The sequence below is a fragment of the Ambystoma mexicanum genome, chromosome 4p (assembly GCF_040938575.1).
Source record: "Ambystoma mexicanum isolate Mex_15411 chromosome 4p, UKY_AmexF1_1, whole genome shotgun sequence".
Lineage (NCBI taxonomy): Eukaryota > Metazoa > Chordata > Amphibia > Caudata > Ambystomatidae > Ambystoma > Ambystoma mexicanum.
In genome coordinates this window covers 72,260,112-72,281,739 of record NC_090927.1, presented here as the reverse complement: position 1 = coordinate 72,281,739, position 21,628 = coordinate 72,260,112, and the positions used below count along the sequence as shown (strand labels likewise).

Here is a 21,628-nt window from a genome sequence, read left to right as displayed (position 1 = left end):
ATCACTGTATTCTGTGAAAAGAACATTCATGTCCAAAGCGCCCTGATGTAGTTTTTCACCAATTATAAAATAATCTATAATGGAGGATCTTGTGCCACTCCAAGTATACGATGCAGGTATTTCACCCAATACCGCTCCATTAAGAATTCACCCCACATACAAGCAGATTTGCCCAGCATAATCCTCATGTCCTTCTTGTTTTTTAACCTGGTTGTCATTTGCAGTGTAGTTTAAACAACAAGCGTTAAAATCACCACCAAACACGAGCCAATCCCCTTTACCCTGTGCAGATCTAATGCAGTGTCATAAATCTTGTGTTCTATGCTCTCGGTGCAGCGACCCCGCGGAGGGTCATCAATATTCACCACCACCATATTACAGTGGGAGTTTACAGGTATTCCCACCATCAAGTTTGGGTTTTACGGAATAGGCTAACATTTCACCGGAGTTGAAATCATTAGCTACCAATGTTGCTAGACCCCCAAAAGGGCGACCTCTGACTCTTCCCTCCCCCCCTTTTGCATTCTTAAAATAACTGGTGTAGCCATAAAAAAATGGCTTCGTCCAACAACCATGTATCTTGGAGTAATATAAGATCAGCTACAGACAGCAGGTTCACAGAGCCCATTTCTCTAAACGTCACCGTACAGCTTCCCAAATTATTGTCAGGCTGGTCTACATCGTAGCCCCATTTTAGTAAGGATACTACATTTGACCTAACAAGGGCAATTACCTCTGACCCTTAACAGTAGGCTCTGGATAAGGGGTTGGGGGGATTGGCCCTCAATTGGTTCCACAAAGTCAAAGTCTTTGCTTTTTAAAACTCTTAATGCAGGAAGATGACTAAGGAGATAGGCAGCTACGATTTGTATAGGACGACGCGGCTTTAAAAAGACTGGGAATAGTAAATGAAGTTAGAGGTTAACTTAGGCAAACCAGAAGCATCCTTGTCTTCAAGGTCCTTACGACTTCTCTATTGACCCAACTGTTTTATGTTACTGTTCACAGTCAACAAGGAAGACTCAAACAAGAAGTCATCCTGAATACTCACACCATGGTCACAGACCAGTTCAACACATGCTGGTTACAGTGTGTTTTTCGTACAGACCTTTTCTGACAAAAGCCAGTGCGATTTATTTTTGGATCTCTTCACATACCTAGCACCTTTCTTTCTGACTTTTTGGGGCCAGCGTCAATTTTACAGACTGATCATCGTCCAGAGCCACATCGCTGACACATTTAGGTGAAACTGCCATCACAGCCACCTTATGATGCCATTGCTGTCTTTAATGTTTTCCTTTCCTTCCTCCAAGGAGGGGAATCATCTTCAACAGCCCCTGATTGTTCTAGACACTCCTCAACCTTTGTCAAGACATTTTCCAATGGGGCCGCTGAGCTGTACAAAGATATGTTCTTAGCAGGCTCCACTGCTACGCAAGATTTAGAGGAGTTGCTGGGGGCAGGTATTGCCGGGGGCTAGTGGAACATACAGCACCCTCCGACCCATTTTCCAGAATGACCGGTACCGACAAATGTTTTTGTACCACACACTGAATGTTAGGACATAATTTCAGTAATATTTTTAAAGCGAAGCTGGTTGTCGAGAAGTGAGCATCCAAAGCAGCCGCTGCCATCATATTTAAACTGTCAGACATATTCTGACCAAGGGACCCTTGATTACTACCAGCCTGTTTAGCCATAGAGGCACTAGGCGGGTTCAAATGATCAACAATACACATAAAACAAGGGAAACAAGACAACTTTTCATCTGGCAAAGAGCCACGTTCAGGCAGCGCGGTTAGCGTTTTTTCAACCAGCAGAAACGAGTCCTCGGATACTACATTAGGGGGTACAAGTAGCATAACATCTGTCTGCAAAGAGTAACAAAGGTTGAGGTGCGAGTTATTGTGATTGAATTCTGCAGAAATGCAGGCTTGCGCACTATCAATAACCTCAAGACTACAGGGTATCCGATTTATTTCAGTCACAGCCTCTGTAGCTCATTTTAAAAGGTTTGTAATTTTCCCTTTAAGAGGAGACGTTGAAGAACCCATTGCTGCGTTTCCATGTTCAGCAAGCACAACCGGTTTGTACGATCCATGGCTTCCTTTATTGATGTTCATTAGGTTGTCGCTGTGCTTTGTGACTTTCCCAGGCATTTGGAACACAACAGCCGGAAAGCAGCACAGGCTAGAAGCACAAAACAGACTAAGAACGCTTACTTGCTAAGCATCCCAGCAGCTCACAGCAAGAACGCGTAGTCTGTGATATTCAGAGTCTTTCCAAGGGCCAGGGCAAAGTCAGAGGTGCAAATGATGCAAAGCAAGACATGATCTGATGTGCACTCCAGCAAGCCAGAGACTGTTTCTATACACGCATAAACAATCAATAGAAGCACCCGCTTGGCTGTTATAGTGAGCAGAATAAGGTAGGCATGTGTATGACACAAACGAGTCAAATGGCAGATGATGGTAAAGTAGACTTACTTAGCCCAAAGCCGCGTTACTGGCAAAAGTGTAGGAGGCTTTAATGACCTTAGTGAACCACAGCAAACCACACCTGCTGCACCCGTTTATTCAAAAATATTCAAACTCGGATCAAGACACAACCACGAATGAGCACACAGTCCATATTTTACTCGAAAAGTAGTAGATTGTCCCAAGTCCACCAATCAGTAAACGAAAGATACAGAGGCCACTGCGCCATACCACCGAGGCCGCCACCCCGCAAAGCCACTGGTTTGTGTAGGTGGCACAACGGCTAATACAGCAGCAGTTACATGTGGTAAAAGCACAGCAGCACTTACCACCATCGAAAAAGGAAAACCACAGGGTGCGAAACCCCAGCCGCATCCCCTTATCAGGGATACTTGAAATACGGTTCCCTTGCTTGTTCATTTCCATGGCTCCTACTATACGTTTGACCTTGCTACTTAGATTTATATTCATGTTTACCATGAGTGTGGCATGGTCGAAAAAGGCATTTCCATTAACCGATATGTTAAAATCATCCAGATGGATCGAGTCAATCAGCCAGCTTTCGTTTACAAGAATATGTCTGCATCAAAAAGCCAGCTCCTCGAGACTTCAGAACTAAGATGTCAAAGCCTCTCGAATTCCAGGATAGGATACAGGAGTCTTGTGAGCAAGTACTATGGTCTCAGTTTCCAAGAACATTGAAAAGCCTGTGGTAATGGAGCCCATTCTCCTTGAACTTCTGTTGTGCCCTCCTGGGCCACGTCCGTATGCTCATCTTAGATTGTGGGCCTCATTACGACCCAGGCGGTAAGTTACCGCCTGGGTCGTACCCTTACCACCATGGTGTAAACTACGTTTACACCATGGTGGATGGCGGATTTACCGCCCCATTCCAAGGTGAGTGGGGCTGTAAATCCCCATTTCCCATTTTACCCTTCCCCATTCCCATTTTTGCCCCATAGGGCATAATGGGAGTGGGGAAGGCGCTAATTACGCCACCGTAAATTACGGTGGCGTAATTAGCACCATGGTCCCTTAGCGCCATGGATTTTAACGGCTGCAAAAAGCAGGCGTTAAACTCACCATGGCGCAAAGGGACCTCGGAATCAGGCGTTAAGGGTCGGCGCCGTTAACCCCTTAACGCCTGATTCGTAATGAGGCCCTGTAACGGCCCTTGAAGAGCAGGAGATTTTGACCAATAATATGTCTAAAGGTTTCTTTACTTTTCCAGATTTAGCAATTATTTGATAACACCCCATTTAAAAATATATATAAACAAATGAGAGGATAAAGGAAACCAATGCAGCGATCTACAATCAACACAAGTTGTCACAAAATGTCCAATATCAACAAATTCTATAAAATCAGTGTCTTCCAATTTTAACACCCGCAGGGCCAGAATCATAACAAAAAGTGGCAAAATCTTGTATCTGTTACGTGCATGCTGTTCTCAGACTTGAAAGGTTCTTGGATCATAAAAGTGGTTTCTGAAACATGGTGTTCTACCTTACTTATCCTGCTCACGGGCAGATCATTCTTTCATTCTATATAATGAGGATGTGGTAGACAAAGCAGCCGGGGAACAATCTACTTCCATTGCTCACCTACATTCTGTTGTTGCCAACATACTACAAGAGGCCTCTTCCTGGAGGGCCATAATGTCCACTAATACTTACATTTTCCTTTTCAGTGTTAGGAATGGCTTTACCACCCAAATGTCCAGGGTATTGGCTAATTGCTCTTTTATCTTCTTCATTTTCTTGGAGCTCTTCTTAGATAATTCCTGAATAGAAAAGGTACTTTGTATAGCTCCACAAGTTTAAAATCCACCTCATCTTAAAATCCACCTTATCTTAAGCAAGGCCCAAGTACAAATTACTCTTCGTTTTGCTCTGTTGTTCGACTTCTCTGTTCTTCACCTGATTTTTTTTTCCTGCATTATTACTGGAATTCCCTTCAACCACACTCATCACAGCATTATATCGGCCATGTTGATTTCAGGTGCAGGGGTGTCTGTTTTGCTTGCATTTGAAACGTCTCTGGACACTTCCAGTCTCTCTTGCTCCAGTTCAGCATTTCTACTACTGCCTTTGTTGCCCAAGGGATTGTTTGAACTACACTCACACCTGTAAAGAGTTGAGGGCTACACGGGGTGGGGCGATGTACTCCCTCCCCTTTAAGCATAGTCCTAGTAATAAGAAATAACAGATCATCAATCCGCTCCCAGTATTGGAAATTGGTCCCTTTGGATACTGCAGCTTAACAGACAGAACTTGGTGAGCACTTTCATGGCTGGCTGAAGCACATGAGTGAGCGGTATGTCCTTGTCTTTCTCTATTTTATTAGATGGCGTGAAAGTAAAAATCCTTTGGTGCTGCGTGTTTAATGGCACATTCGGCACCATTGCAAAGCTATCCTCTATCTGGAGCTGCTCTGCATGCACCTTGTAGGATTGTTCACATCTCTTTGGAGGGGTGAACTATTATCAACTGCTGAGAGGTCACATGAAATCTGTTCCGGGTGAAACCTTAAAACTGCTTTTTTGCCAGCATACTTGCTTGCAGATTTTTTTTTAAAAAAGCAGTAATTTTACCTTTGTCATTTGAATTGTATTTTCCTTTGACCACAAAGTAACCATTTCCGTTGACCTCAATGGTAACTATTTCGGTTGTAATCGAACCCACTCGAGAATTCTCTAAGAGTGTTCCGTTGACCAAGGATATTTACTACTCATGTAGCACGCCATGCCAACAACCCGCTCCAAACATTGCCCACAAACAGTCAGGGAAAACCTCCAAATCAGATACTCTTGCTTAGTTTGCTGCATAAGCAGCCTTGCAGACTGCACTCTGCACTGCACTCAGTGCACAACCGAGGTTTAAATTCTTTTCGTGACTGGTGGGTGGAATCTTCAGTAAAAATAACGATCAGAAGATAGGCAAGGGAGAGAACACCACAGCTTTGTGCACTACTCGCTTATATGCTGTTCTGCTTATATGCAACTTCATAACACGTGTGATAAGCCAAACTCAGGAGACGGACAGGACGTAATGCTTGGAACGCAAAGTTTATTACACCAAAGGAAAGAAGGTCTGTCCTATCCCTAACTTCTAAGGTGTCCTTTGGCCACCTCGAAAGGAAAAAGGGGGCTCATCAGGATGTCTTACAACAATATGCAGTCCTCCATCCAAACCAAAACTACTCTAAGTTCTGTCCCCTACTACTAATAATGGCCACAATGACGTTGCTACCCGATACGGCCCGGGTTCCTCCTCATTATGGCCATTTGCACCTGTGTAGTTTCAGGCGCGGTGCTAATTGTGTGTCACTTAAAAAAAATAATTAAAAAACATCCCTTTCAGTGCTGCGTGTCGTTGTAGTTTCCAAGTCCATTTTCTATGCTGGTGACCACCTCGTCATCAACAAGGAAAACGGAGTTGGGAGACTATGATGACACGCCGTGCAGCACCGAGAGGAAAGTTTCTTTTTTTGGGGTTAAATTAAACTCTCTAAGCACTTGCATAGAAATCTACACAGGTGCTAAGAAGGGAGATGGGAATCAGGGAAGGAGAGGTGGGGAAGGGTGCTAACATAAAATATGAACATAAATGTGACCGTAAAGGTCTAGAAGGGATGTTCCCCCAGGATAAAGAGGCTGGTTTCTGAACCCCACCCCAAATGTGTCTCTGGCTTTTCCCAGGCCACGTGCCTGATTATACAGTTCAAAGTGTCTCTTTATTCTTCCTCTTCTCAACAGTCTCAGAAACGTCTAGTTTGGTTGTGGTTACTAAGCATCGAAACACAGTTTCTCTCCGCACACCTAGTGTTTGTGTGTTTCTCTCACAGTCTGGGGCTACCGATTCACCCTTCAGGGGGAAACTGTTCCTTTCTCCCCATCTTGGGGAATCACTTCTCACATCCCGTTTTGGAACCTAACTTCTTATACCCCACCTTTGGGTTCTATTTCTTCTACCCCATCCAATGGTTTTCTTTTCGTCACCTTTTTTTTTTCTCACACACTCTAGCTTGGGGTATCTCGTCTTCCAACCAGTATCTGGGTCTCTTGTTTCAGTCTCTCAGCCCTTCTTGAGCGTTGGCTGGGCCTCCTCGTCTTACTCCCCGTTCCATGTGACAACTATGTAACTGGTTTGCTGTAGCTGTATTTCTTGGAAGGGGCAGTCTCCTCCGCTGGCGTGGCTCTGCGTGTGAACCTCCGCTTGGATCCTCGCATTGGCACAGTGTCTCTCTGCTGGTTTGTCAGCACCAGGGAAAGCGGGCGCCAGTCTCCGATGGCTGGTGTGGTCGGTGCTTCTCCTTTCCTACGGTTGAGTGACTCCTGCTCTGTGCCCCATTGGAGGAAGCAGCATTCTGCAGGCTTTGTGGATCGGCAGCATAGCACGCCTCCTGCGTTGGGCTGCCACAAGACTCTGCCTCCCAGGAGAACGTCCCCCCTGGCGGGAGACTATACAGGATGTCCTTCGCCTGCAGTTGGATCCACAGGACTTCCATCACCTGCAATTTACTCTGCAGGAATTCCTCCCTCTGTGGCTAGGACTCTATGATTTTGGTTGAACCAAGATTGGACAGATTGTTGATCCTCCTGTTCACACAACAATGGGATTCTTAAAGGGTCTGAACCTACACCAGCCATTTCTAAGCATCCTTGCCCTGCTTAATCCCCAGACAGCCAACAAGCAAATGGGATTCTGTATGAGGAGGACAGGTAAAACCCCTGATTGGGGATTCCTTGTCCTCTAAAGTGGGTTGGGGGCGTTAACCGCAGTGGAATCCCGCTTGCCCTGTTCCCTTCCCTAGGGAGTATTAAGCTTAGCAATCTCACCTCCCTAGTCCCAAAGGGGGTGGCTCTCTGTTGGGCAGAAGGGACGAATTCCCTGGATTGTCACATATGTTTGTAACAGTCCATTATAAACAATCGCTAGTTTTTGTTATTTATGAGTCAATCACATTAAAGTAACTGGCTTACAAGTTACACCGAGTGATTATAGGGCTTCTAAAATCTACTAACCCACTCACATTGGCAAGGTCGATTTTTTGAAGGGCCAGTACCATTTGCACGGTACTTGACATTGCTGCTTGGTATGGAGATATTTGACATTTACTGCAAACAAACTTTGTTTGCAATAAATGGCAAATAAAATGTCAGTGTACATGGCTGGCCTTTGGGTGGCAGTGTTGCACCAAATAGGAAGCGTGCTTATGACGATTTTCAACATTTTACAATAAAGCACTGGTAAATATTTGGTCACCCCTCACCATGGGGGCGAGAGAATTTCTCTTACGTCGGCTATGTTCACTAAGGAAAACTCACTGAACAGGTCTAGTGGGATTTCTAAGAATTAGCGGGCCTCCATTTGGGATCAGGGACCTATTCTAAGCACCTCTTTGACGATCTGTATCCACTTCTAGCATAACTATAGTCTCTACAGATAGCTCTATACTTTCCCAGAACAATATCACCCTGCAATGACCCACGCTTAGTTCCTGCAAGCAGACTCTTGTTCAGACGGCCGATTTGATGACCCAGTTACTATCACTGCACAAGGATTTTTACAGCATGCCCAGACCTGTGCCGATGATCATGGCACAATCACACCTCCAAATATGCACATGTCCTGGTTATGAGGCAATTGGTTCTAAGTGTTTTTCATAGATTGCTGTTTAAAAGTTATCAATTTGTTTGTGCACCTTTGGTAAACATGCATTTGATCAGTGTTTTTTTGTTTTAATGGGGGGGGGGGACCCATACCCCAAACCCCACATACACGTATCTGTATATGTGATTGGTCGATTCAACCTAAACTTCACACAAAAAACTGCCTACTTTTTAACAGCAGTCCATGAAAACACATATTACGGGGTCTTTCAACTAGAACTAAGGGTTGCTATTATATGGCCCATGCACAAATCGGGAACTGGACTCTGTCAACATGAGCCCTTTCTTGGTCATCAGCATCTCCAAATCAGTGTAAAGAGGTGGGGACTGGGAGCAGGACCCCGTAAATCCCTAGCCAGACCATCGCCATGTAGCTCAAGGACTGGACTGGCTTGAGGGCCCTGGTAACACAGCTTTCCTGGTGGACGTGGATTTTACCACATAATGTAAACATGTCATTGTAACAAAAGCTTTTCACTGAATATAAATTCACACACAGAATTCTTCTGTAAACAGACTCCATAGAATGGGAAGGAATATAGAATCGTCAAGCAATGCCTCTGAGTGTAAGAGCAGAATGGCAAGATTAAGCTTGACTTCAGGAGTGTCTTTCTTCCAGCCTCAGCAATGTCAACCACTACTGTAACTATGCAGACCAAGATACAATTTTAACATCACAGGAGAGTACATGAAACAAGTAGCACCAAGGGTTAAAACAAGAACATGTGACAATAGAAATCCTGGTGGACTGCATTAGCTTGCTGTGTGCCAATCTACAAATGCATTCTTAAACTAGCTCGGGAGAAGGTTTTTCAGTTGCGTCTCTTGCACATCTTTTATCACTAAAGGATTTTGTTTGAGAAGTCGTCAGAAGGAAATCTTAAAAAACCTGACAAAAATGTAGCCTAGCTATCCTTATTTTTAAGAGCATTGTTTTTCATTATTTTCAGGCCCTAATCTCAGTCCGGACTGATTGACACAGTCTAACAGCAGGTTTTTAACCCGAAGATATGATGCCTTCAAATTAACCTCAGCAAAACATTTAATGATGCCTTTTAGAACTTTTTTCACAACTGCTGGGTCTGTGATCTATACCATTACTGTAGTTGTCAATTAAATCTATACTTTATTCAAGTTTCATAGAGGCCTCTTTCTCTCCGACCCCTTTTGACTTGAATTTGCTTTGGTCCTGGGGATATACGTCGTTCGTTTGATGTTTTGCTGCATATGATCAGTTATGTTCTGCGCCAGCAGGGAAGAGCTAGATGTTTCGGCTGCCATCACCCCTGAAGCACATTCTGGGCCTCATTACAACCCTGGCGTTGGACCATGGTGCTGTTAGCACCATGGTCCATGCCGGATTCCGCCATGGTGGATGGCGGATTTACCGCCCCATTCCAAGGTTGGCGGGGCGGTAAATCCCCATTCACCATGGCCCCTTCCCCATGCCCATTTTTGGCCCATAGGGCTCAATGGGAATGGGGAAGGCGCTAATTATGGCACCGTAAATTACGAGTTGGACTTTAACGCCTGCAAAAAGTAGGCGTTAAAGTGGGAATCGGGCGTTAAGGGTTTAACGGCGCCGCAGCCTTTTACGGCACCGTTATCCCCTTAACGCCAGGGTTGTAATGAGGCCCTCTGTGTTCTTAGGTGGTTTGTGAGCATGATCCTGCCTCTTGGTGCATTATTCTCACATCCAAGTTCTCTGATGTCATGTTAGGTTGCTTTTTTATATTTGGTGCACCAATGCAAAATTACGATTTGCAGGTGCTGATCAGATTATTGCCTTATGTTGGTTCTCTCCTCGATTAAGATGGCTTTTCTTATTCTAGCATTCTCTGCAATGATCAGGTTTTTCTGCAGTGTGGGATCTCACTGGTATTCTCAGACTGAAGCCTTCATCAAGAGAGCACTGGAGATGTGTCTCCTTTGTGGGTTTTCATATGTTGAGTAAGATGGGGTTTCTGCCTGAAGCTTTTCTGACAATCTGGACACTGATAAGGTTTTTCTCCTGTGTGGGTTCTCTCATGTAGAGTTAGATGGCTTTTTACTATGAAACGTTTCTGACACTCCGTGCACGGATAAGGTTTTTCTCCTGTGTGGGTCTTTTCATGACGTTTTAGAGGACTTTTCATACTGAAGCCTATATGACATATAGTGCACCGATAAGGTTTTTCTCCTGTGTGGGTTCTCAAATGCTCAATTAGTTGAGATTTCTGTGCAAAGCTTTTCTGGCATTCTGTGCATGGATAAGGTCTTTCCCCTGTGTGGGTTCTCTCATGTAGAATAAGATTGCCTTTAGTTGTGAAACATTTCTGACATTCAGTGCACTGATATGGTTTTTCTCCTGTGTGGGTTCTCTCATGTAGAGTTAGAGGGCTTTTCAGACTGAAGCTTTTGCGACATGTAGTACACTGATAAGGTTTTTCCCCTGTGTGGGTTCTCGCATGCTGAATTACTTGAGTTTTATACATGAAGCTTTTCTGACATTCAGAGCAATGATAAGGGTTTTCTCCTGTGTGGGTTTTTGTATGCCGAGTTAGTTGAGTTTTCTGTGTGAAGCTTTTCTGGCATTCAGTGCACCCATAAGGTTTTTCTCCCGTGTGAGTTCTCTCATGCTGAGTTAATTGGCTTTTCTCACTGAAGCTTTTCTCACATTCAACGCAACAATAAGGTTTTTCTCCTGTGTGGGTGTTTTCATGTCGACTTAGACTGCTTTTTCGATTGAAGGATTTCTGACATTCAGTGCATTGATATGGTTTATATCCTGTGTGGGTTCTTTCATGTAGAGAGAGAATGCTTTTCTGACTGAAGCTTTTTTGACATTCAATACACCGATAAGGTTTTTCTCCTGTATGAGTTCTTTCGTGCTGGGTTAGATGGAATTTCTTACTGAAGCTGGTCTGACATTCGCAGCACCAATAAGGCTTTTCTCCTGTGTGGGTTCTCTCATGTTGAGTGAGATGGATTTTCATAGTGAAGCTTTTCTGACATTCAGTGCACTGATATGGTTTTTCTCCTGTGTGAGTTCTCTCATGCTGAGTTAGACGGGATTTCTTACTGAAGCTTTTCTGACATTCGGTGCACCTATAAGGTTTTCCTTGTATATAAAAATCTCCAAGTTGGGTTTTGTTTAGCAAGAATGCCATGACAGATCAGTCAGAACATGTGCAAATTATGTTCAATATTAGTCTCTCAAATTTAGGGATTCATACTTTGTCACCTCTACAAGTCATTTAAATACACTGATAAAGAAAGGTTTGCAGGTTATTTTCCATGAATACATAAGTTAATAATCTCTCATATGGTTTCTGACAATGTTACTCCATTCAAGCAACCCGTGCATGGCCCAATTGTTATACTTTTGTCCCTTTTGAAATACTGTTTTCTTAAATGTAGTACTTGCTTTGAGATACCTGGATGACTGCATGCTTTGTTTACTTTTTAAAAGTATTTCATAGAGCCAAATAACCAGAAACTCTGATCTGATATAAGAGACCACTTTCACAATGAGTAGTTTCTCCACTGTTCAGACTGCTTGGACATCTTCATTTTCCTTCCAAATAAAACTTTTCAGGTTGTTGGGGCACATTATTTAAATACCCTCCGGGTGTCCTCTTCATGTTTTAATCAACTGTAAAAGTAAAATGAGATTGCGTTTAACTCATGTAAAGTAGTAGATAAAATGTGACATTTTAGTGTTAAATGCTTACATTAAGAGGTTAATGCTGATATGACTAAGTGCAATGACCCAAAGTCTGGGCTCCTTTTTACACAAGATTGGGAGGGCTATGGACAAGTTGGTAAACAAAATAAGAGAACACAGTGAGGAAAGAACTGTGCACTGCCATTCTTTTTTGCAATTGGACAGTGATATGCGATTGACATGGTTGGTGTTAGGAATTCACTTTTGCACTATTAAGTGGTGTGTGTGCTCGCCTGATGGACCACACTTCTTTCACAAATTGTAGAGGTATTTTACACGCAGCTTACAAGTTTTGCACCCCGATTCCTTTGCTGCGGAACATCCATGAGGATACTACAAGTTCAACCTAATCAAGAGACTAAAGGAGAGGAAAACAACCCCCCAAAAAAGTGGTGGGCAAAACATGGCAAACGCACAATGTAAAATAAGCTGAGAAAGTAAGGAGGTGAAGTAAAGGAGGACTATTGTGGATGATACAGTGCCAAATGAATTGGGCAAAAGGAAATCATTCTTGTTTGTGGTAATTGCACATTAATTGAAGACTGGCAAACAGGGATAAGAGAAGAACAAACAGCATAGGAACTGCTAGCAAAAAGGTTTTGGTATGAGGAATACAAGACTTTTCCCATTTTCCTCTAACCCAAGAAGCTAATGTGAATGTCCAGTGTAGATTTTATCTACCATTTCTGTGCCCGACTCTGGTCAAGGAAGGTAAATAAATATGTAAAGATACTTTGGTGGTCAAGTGTTCTTTTACAAAACTGCCCATAAGGAAGGGATACAAATGGACCACCTTACAATGCAAATTCTATTTGTCATGGAAACCAGGGGGCAAAAAGTTGGAAGCTTGTAGCCAGCCATAAAAAAAAGTCAGTTGCCACCTTGCTCCTAAATACGCCACTCCTTCTGGCTGTTCTCTTTCTCTCTCTCTTGGGGGCTTTGCCTGCTCACACAAAGAGCCCCGCCATTCCCTATTCCCTCTCTCCTCATCCCCAACATCCACACATCTCACATGAAACCCTAGTTGCTACCCTCACTCAATTCCAACCTCATCTTCCACACTTTTCTAGCGCAAGTATATCTCACATCCCCACACCCTCCTGGCTCTCATATACACACCTCTCCCTGTGCCTTGACAACTCACAATCTCTCTGCAATAAAGTTTCCAATCTCACTAACTACTTTGACTCTCATTATCCCAAACTGTCTGATGGCATTCACTGAACTATGGATTCCCAGCTTGGCAATGCCCACGGGTTGCTTTTCACATTGGCCCTTTGATCAAGGACACACAATGGGACCCTACTCTTCCCTTTTGACTTTAATTCCTCTTCTTAGGAGAGGGAAATCCTCCAGATTTCTTCCTCCCACCCCTCATTATCCTACTCATCTGCCACCCAACTGAGACCCTGGGCCTCATTACGACCCAGGCGGTAAGTTACCGCCTGGGTCATACCTTTACCACCATGGCGTAAACTATGTTTACGCCATGGTGGTTGGCGGACTTACCGCCCCATTCTGAGGTTGGCGGGGCAGTAAGTCCCCAATCCCCATTTACCCTTCCCCATTCCCATTTTTGCCCCATAGGGCATAATGGGAGTGGGGAAGGCGTTAATTACGCCACCGTAAATTACGGTGGCGTAATTAACATCAAGGTCCCTTAGCGCCATGGATTTTAACACCTGCTAAAAGCAGGTGTTAAAACCTCCATGGCGCTAAGGGACCTCGGAATCAGGCGGTAAGGGTCGGCGCTGTTTACGCCGCCGTAAACCCCTTACCGCCTGAGTCGTAATGAGGCCCCCTGTCTCTTCATTTTGGATCGCAACATACAGCTCAAAACTATCCAAGATGATGCCACTGCCAGCATAATGAATGACATCAACCTCACTAACATTCCCAAATCCCATCAGCTTTAGCTGACCTCCACTCTGTCACAAGGTCTTCTTGCTGAAGGTATTTTCTGCAGAGGTTTTTCCGTCTGTGGATGGAAAACGTTCTGCAGAGGAGTTCATGTATCTACCAAGGTGTGAAGGGCTATGTTTGTTGAGTAAAAGATTCAGAGATTAATGGGTAAGGACGTCTCAGTGCAGGTGCGATTGGGCATGCAGGGGTAGCATGTTGGACATGGAGGCAAAGGTGATTGTGTTTCATTTGTGATGCAGCGCAAGACATGGTCACTTATCAATGGGGGCTACTTATAAGATTGCGGACGACCAATTAGAGAAAGCGGTATGTACCCCATACACTCCTAAATCCATTCACCCTGCTCAAGATGCATCTTCCCCACACACTTTCATAGGCCTCTGTAGGGAAAATAACATCCAACCCTTAGAAGGTACTGTGACGAGGAAGAGTAAGGGTTACCTGCGTAGACCATACCTGGGGATTGAGACAAAGAACACCAACAACCTAGTGAAGAGTGCAAACATTACTACAGTGTTGAGAAGGAAGTGCGGAAGAATGAAGAACACCACTAGGAAGCACATTTAACGGTCTAGTAGTTGTCAACTTCCTATTGTCCAAGGGTGAGAAGAAATAGAAGAGGGAAACCAGGAAGTATTATCTGGCCTTCCCTGGATGAACAACAGCATGGGGAATGCTCAAGCAGCTGGCGAACATAAGGGGTTGTAGAACAGGGGATTGCTGAGTCTACAGAGGTGTTCACAACCGATCCAATGTGGAAGGACTGTCCATCTTAAGGAGAAGCAGCAGTCCAGGCAGGCAAAGCCAGAGGACTGCGTGGTCAAGAGGAGATGTGCTTGCTGCGAGGGACCAAGTGCTGCGGAGCCGCCGCAACACACTGGAGAAGGGGAAAAGACTGCAGAAGCTGGAAACCGAAGCAGAAAGACCTCACGCCTAGCCAAAGCCTACCGGGAGAGACCCTGAAGGTACAGGCGTGACCAGGACGGTTCGTAGGGGCAGCAGGGAGTCATGGGGAATATTAACCCAGAAAAACAGGGGAAGAAAGGAAGCTCAGGGAAAGAGTGAGTTTTCCAAGAAACCAAGAAAGACGGGCCTGAGGCCTGCACCTAAATGAGGATCACACCAGTCATCTTCATAGTGGCAGTACTTGGAAGGACGCCGAGCCAAGTCTGCCACACTATAGAGTGAAGCGGTCTGGGTCCCATGTTTGAGAAGCAAATGTAAAGGGGTCTGGGATCCATGTGTCAAAAGTCTAAGTTAAGGGGCCTGGCACTCATATCTAAGAAGAGAAAGAAAAGGGGTTCTGAACGCATATTGGAGAAGAAACCATCAGACAGGGGTCTGGGACCAAAGGCAGTCCCTGGCACGAGAAAACACCAGTGCTACCTTCTGAAAATCTGAGAGAAAAACTGGGGAAGAGAACCATTCCCCCTTACGTTTGTGAATATTTATTTTATTTAATAACACGCCTTATACCATACCCGAGTTTGGTGTCTAAGCGCGGATCTGGGATTCAAACCTCTGTTGCTCTGCATGGTCTTGTTTCCAAGACCAGCGCATTGCCCCTGTGCTATCCTCTGTTCAGTTTGTTTGAACTTTGCTTATATCCACTTGAGAAATGTGCTTTGCAAGTTGAGGAAGGGAGACTTAAACTAGGGAAGGGAGCCATTCCCTCAGGATTACAAGTAGTGTGAAGACACTGTCCAGGAGAAGGGAGTCATTCTCCAGGACCAAGAACGTTAGCCTAATATTTTAGTTCTTTTAAGTGCAAGGGTCAGAAATAGGTTTACGACACAGGACAGTGAACTATTTATTTTTGGACGCACCGCTTGACCGCCTCCTTGGTATTTAGTTGCAGCCGGGAAACCCCTCAGTCAAAGGGGCATGTAGGGTTTTTCCCAATTTCCTTTTTAATCTAGGTTTATACCAAGAATTATGCCACTTCTGTGTCTGTGTCATACTTTGCACCCTTACACCTTCCATTGCTTCCATGGGGACGTTCCTGAAGTGGCAGTTGGGCGCCTTTGTTGGTTTGACAACAGTGACCAAGAGGTGTGTGATCAAGCAAGACGAGTATAGCTGCGTAGTCTGTCCAGTTTATACGTGGTGTGTGAGGAAGCCTTATGATGCTTGGAGAGCTGGTGAAAACAAGCTGCAGGGTGCTGTTCCTGAAACAGGTTGTTTGATGCTCATGGTGTTGAGCAGCTCAAGTAGAGTCTCTGGTTTTCTTGGTTGCTTGGCTTTCAAACAGGACTGTGTGAGAAGGTGGCAGTGATAAAGAGCGTGTCTAGGTTGCGAGTGGTGAGGCAGTCAGAAACACATGCGGCAAGTAGTACTGAGGAGCACTAAAGAGCATGCAACTGCGTGCGAGTGTGTCTCTCTCTCTCTCTCTCTCTCTCTCTCTCTCTGTGGGGTAAGGAGTGCTATGGGTGTGCAATTTCGTAGGCTAGAGGTGAATAGAAGCAGGATGCAGCGCAGGTACTTGCATGTTTGGGTGGGGATTGGGAAAGGGGCAAGTAAGGGGTGGTGCATATGCTTTAGGCACACTCGAGGATGAGTTGAGCAGTTCAGGCTCTTAGCAGGAACAAACAGGAATTGTCCTTTTCTTTGCCTGGCCTTTGCTTTGGACACCCGGGGTGAGGACACACTGGGATATAGGAGTTAAGAAGGAAAAGAAATGTGCAAGATAGACAAAGTGCCAAAAGATCAGAAGTGATTTGTAGATGAGCTGGGCAGAGATCACATCACTGAGGTTCCCTTGCACCAACTGGCGCAAATGATCTAACTTGTGGCATCATTAAGAAAGGGCCTCCTGTTAGAACTCTAAAATAAAGAAAACACATCCACTTATGTCATCACCCACAAATAAAAGAGGAGGCACATTTAGTACCAAGCTTGCAAGTGTATGTAGGCAACGAGTGCACTAGGAATTCCAGGACCAATACAGAATGGCACCCTGTTCCATCATAATCTCGCTTATCGCTCCCTCATTCATTAAGAGCTGGAAATAATCGTTAAAATGTGCACTCGCGACTTGCCATAAGCTAGTGATAAGTGACTTGTGGTGAGTAAGACATTGTGTGGTGTGTGTATCTGGAGAATTGAAGTGGCAGATTACTTTTTATGCCTGGCTAGTATATTGCAAATTTAAATGTGTAGACCTCCTGTGGGAAGGGTTTTGGTATTGGGTGAAAAGATACTGGACCTCATTACAAGTCAGGCGTTAAGGGTTTAACGGCGCCGTCGGCGCTGTTAACCCTTAACGCCTGATTCACACTTTAACGCCTGCTTTTTGCAGGCGTTAAAGTCCAAGGCGCTAAGCGACCTCGGTGCTAATTACGGCACTGTAATTTACAGTGCCGTAATTAGCGCCTTCCCCATCCCCATTATGCCGTATGGGGCAAAAATGGGAATGGGGAAGGGCAAATGGTGAATGGGGAATTACTGCCCCACTCACCTTGGAATGAGGCGGTAATTCCGCCATCCACTATGGCGGAATCCGGCATGGACCATGGTGCTAACAGCACCATGGTCCACCGCCTGACTCGTAATGAGGGCCACTGAGTGGACTGGAGTCATTACCTCAGCCAAACTCCCACTTTCAATGATGTTCCAAAACACTACAAACAGAAAAACAATCAGTGCAAGCGCAGAAAAAGAAATTATGGAAGATCCTACTTACTAGCAGGGATTACAAAAACATCCTTACTACCCTACAATATCACAATCTCTGTGTAGAATAAAAACAGCAACCAAACAACCTTTTGTCATGTGATCGCATACTAACCAACAAGGACTACCATACCCCTCAATGTACAGAAGTGAAAGATCCCCTGCAACAGAGTTAACACAGCCAAGCCTGTGCCAATTGTTCTCCCCTAGATAAATCATAAGGAAGGAGACATCTACCTGCACAAATGCACATTCAGACAATAAAGAACGAATCTACATTCAGGCAAACTCTGAAAGATTTAAATACTTAAAACCTTGAATAAGAGCCAGCCAAGAAAATGTAAGGTGCGCATAACAGTGCAGTCTAGCAGGAAAGCTAGCATGCATGGGAAGAGTTAATCCCAAGTAGACACAATGAGGAACATGGCAAAAAAAAGGGTTCAATGCTTTAAGGCAAGAGCACCACTCAACACTGAGGTGAAAGGGACTGGTCAAGAGGCTAAAAAAGCGCTTGGTTAACAGTACTGAAACCCAAACGCAGGGGCCAAAATAAAGATTTGACAACCAGAAGCGGAAAACAGCACATGACTATCCCTCGAGGAGCAAGGTCTACCTGCGAGAAATGAGAATCAAGTACACAGTGTGCTGCAAATCTGACTCATAGAGATTATACTGTTCATTTCATGTGACCCATTATGGTTTCAAGGTCTTCCTGATTCGTACAAATACTCTGTTATGTGCATTACCAAATAGAATAGATGTTGCATAGAAGATACCAATGGAAACAGATGGCCTGGGCGTCAACGGCAGCTTGGGGTAGTGGTTTTCTTCATGCTAATCAGTCCGGTTCTAAAGAGCTTCCAGCAATTTTGTAAATGATTGGTTAACGCCCCATAAATTAGGAAGAAATAAGATGAAAAGAAGCCTGGTGGGTCCACAGCAACTAAAGCTGAAATCAAAAGGATTTGCGGACCAGAGGTTTCATCAGAAGAGGAGACGCAACAAGCCTACAAAGCCATACAAAGGCCTATGGAAGTGAGAGCAGCCCAGGCCCATTCAACAGCTTGTTTAGTAGACCATAGAGGTCAATTAGCCAGTCAGTGAAAACCCACAAGTTAATTGATGTTAACGTGAGTGAAAGCCAATGATTCCATAAGAGAGGTCAAAACAGCCTAAATTTGTATTACTTTGGAGGAATTGCCAACTCTGGCTATAGCTGGATTATTATCTTCTGTTCCCCTCTCACCCACCCATTATTGCTAGTCGGGAAATGCTACCATCCTGTCTGTGCCTGTCCGGGCCAGATACAGACCGTTGCTTGCACCGGATTCTTCATCCAATCAAGGTAAAAGGGGTACTTGCTCCTCTTTCGTCCACCCATTTTTGCCCTCTCGTTAGCCCCAGGCACCTGCTGCCCTCTATGGCCATCCACTATTGCCATTGCTGTGCGCAACCCTCGCAGGCGCTTATTCCACCACCCCAACCTGTCCTACCTAGCTAAATTGCAGCCTTCCTCATGCCGACACCGAACACCAGAGTCCCCCTCCCATCTCTTCCATGCACTGGTAGCCCTTCACTTTCTGCCCTTCCTCTACCTCCACTTTGTCTCTTGTGGTTGTTCCCGCCTCCCACTTGATCCCAGCCACCTTTATGCTGCTCTGTTCCCCTACGTTCCACCCACTTACCTGAAGGATCCACTGGATCCTTCCTTCATTCCCGGGGAGTCCCGCGGGATGCTCCCAGGACTGTACTAGCTCCACGCGGACTACCCTGAACTTAAACAATGCCACGACACACTGTTCAATGAACTACCTTTCAATTCCTTGCTTTACCATGGCTGCCGCCCTCCCATGAGGCTGCTGGCTATAATGCTCTCTCATACTTTGGCGCAATGCTCTACACTGCCATTGTTGCCCCAGAAACTCTGCCATGCCGAATCCTGGCACTATTTCTGAGCCCATGGACACAGCATTGCCTGCCCCTGTTCACTTGAACTCATTGTACAATTACCTACCTGCCTGCAATCATTGACTCATCATACCTTTACTCAATCTTGTACCGCCTCACTTTTTACCTGCTTGGAACTTCTAATCTTGATTCTACAGTCAGCCCTAGGTGGCCCCTGTACCTGACCTCATTGTAATCCTCACCGCCTCACTGCCGTCTGCATACATGATGTAGCCCCCCATGCCATGAGGCGAGGCTTTTCCAGTTTGCACTCACCCATACCTACTGGTCATATTTGCTTGTCTGTCTTCCAAAGTGCATTTTACCTACTGCACCTGCATATTCTGTAGCCCTCTGCACCTATTGGTGAGGCATTCCAATTCTGCATTACCTGCTTGTACCTGCACTCCCCCAACCCCTTGCTTTCTTGTTCAGCACTTGCACATTCTGAATGTGTCATGGCCTAGTAGGAATGTTTTTGTTTTGTTCTCCTCACCCTTGTTCCCCCATGTTTTGTGTTGATTCCTTCTTTCTATAGCACTTGCACGATCCGAATGACTTAAGGCCTAGTAGGAACATTTGTTTTTGTTTTCCTCCCCTGCTGCCCCACCCCTTTTTTTGTATTGTACCCCCCTTTTTTGTCTTGATGCACCTTGAAACAACATCTGGCTGTAGAAACGCATTACAAATTAACAATAAATAAATAAGTGACCTCAAGACAATGTTACAACGTACCAAAGGCCCACAAAGATTAAAGAAAAGACTGCTTGCATATACAAATCGTAGGAGTGGGAAAGCAGGAAACATCCTCCTCTGGAATAAAGACCTGAAAATCAGCAAACGGATAACGATTCATGAATGGGAAGAGCATATGGTTGGGCAGCAGCAACCACTTACTAATTTAATTTATGACAAAACCAAGCCACTTACACCTCTCAGTCCAGAAGCAAAATTGCTATCTTCACAAAGCAACGTTAGCAACATAAATGGGGTCAGAGGGAGAGCCTAAACGCAGACCACCAAAAGTCATTGGCTGAAAATGGGTTAATGCTACATGGAATTATTCTCTGATCAAAGTTCCAGTGAGGTCAGAGCGTTCTTGTTTACTTATTTATTCATGACGTTCTATAGTTGTCAGTTGATGTTTTCTGCTGTTGCCTGTGGATCCCTGCCTACACTGGGGGTCCCTAATAACTTAATAAAGAACCAGATAAGACTTGACTGGTGTGCTGCACATCTTTTCAAAAATGGCGACGAGGATGGGATAGTGAGAGAAGACCCCCAGCAGCAACATAATTGATGCAGCTCCGCTCTGACAGAGTAGCAGCGGCCATCGTGGGAGATTTATTTCGGATTGCCTCTTCAGCCCCAACTAAGTGTCCCTGGCATGCCCCTGGCCCCTCCGTACCTTGGCATTTCCCCGTATGGCTATCCTAGCCTCCGTAAGCAGCCGCGGTCCGAGAGAACGCAGCGTTCGCTGCCGAGCCAGCCCCGAGTTCCTTACCGCATTAACCCTCATAGACGCACATCTGAAATTCACACGCGCTCGCTTACATTGAGGACTGGACTCTTCAAGCGCATCGTGCATCGGACTGGGTTATTGAGCCAGAAGGAAGTAACAGAGGGAGTGCCGGGGCAACCAAGCTCGCGCTAAACGCGGATCTGTCAGTAAAACCAGTGGCATTTAGGGGCGAGGCACACTAAGGGACAGTTTTGCAGCGTATGAAGGCAGAGCGAGGAGGGTGCATGTGTCGCTTCTCAGCAGTCGGGTGGAACATTCAGGATCTACCTGCCAGGCAAACCTATCCTGAAAAAGGATTGAAGGCTGGAACATTCGGGAGATCAGACATTGTCAGTTGTGGCAAACTCTGGAAACTGCAGGGTCTGACATCCAAGAGGAGCATTGCCCAAAGAGTTTCAGGGAATATTCTAAGCAACAGCATTCATATATTTTGAATGACATTTCTTCTTTTGGTAGAATGCAGGCAAGGTTTTGATGAGGTTGAGCAAGTTTCCTGCTCAACAAATTTGCACACAAAAAATAAATAAGTAAAGCAACATGGCAGCATTACCTGGAATAGCCGGTCCCCCGATATTTATGCCCATTCCAGGATCAGCACAGATTCTGTGGGCCCAGTGGCGCAAGGGCTTCATGCATTATCTCAAGGCAGCTGGTGGCACCTCATACTCTAATGAGAGAAAGCTTGCGCTTCTTCTACATTTTTTGGG

General features: G+C 45.1%; 1 protein-coding gene across 2 annotated transcripts in view; it reads right to left on the bottom strand.

Annotated features, from left to right (window-relative positions):
• The window catches only part of LOC138453011 (zinc finger protein 84-like), a 104,826-nt gene that overhangs the window by 49,505 nt on the left and 33,693 nt on the right, over positions 1–21,628 (bottom strand). The window contains exon 2 of one of the 2 annotated variants that reach the window (XM_069605418.1): positions 5,526–11,785. The exons of the other annotated variant lie outside the window; for it this stretch is intronic. Coding sequence (XP_069461519.1) covers positions 10,053–11,300 — 1,248 coding nt within the window. The 5' untranslated portion in view covers positions 11,301–11,785 and the 3' untranslated portion in view covers positions 5,526–10,052. Of the gene's footprint in view, positions 1–5,525; positions 11,786–21,628 lie in introns of those variants that run through there. 2 annotated transcript variants of the gene reach the window in all.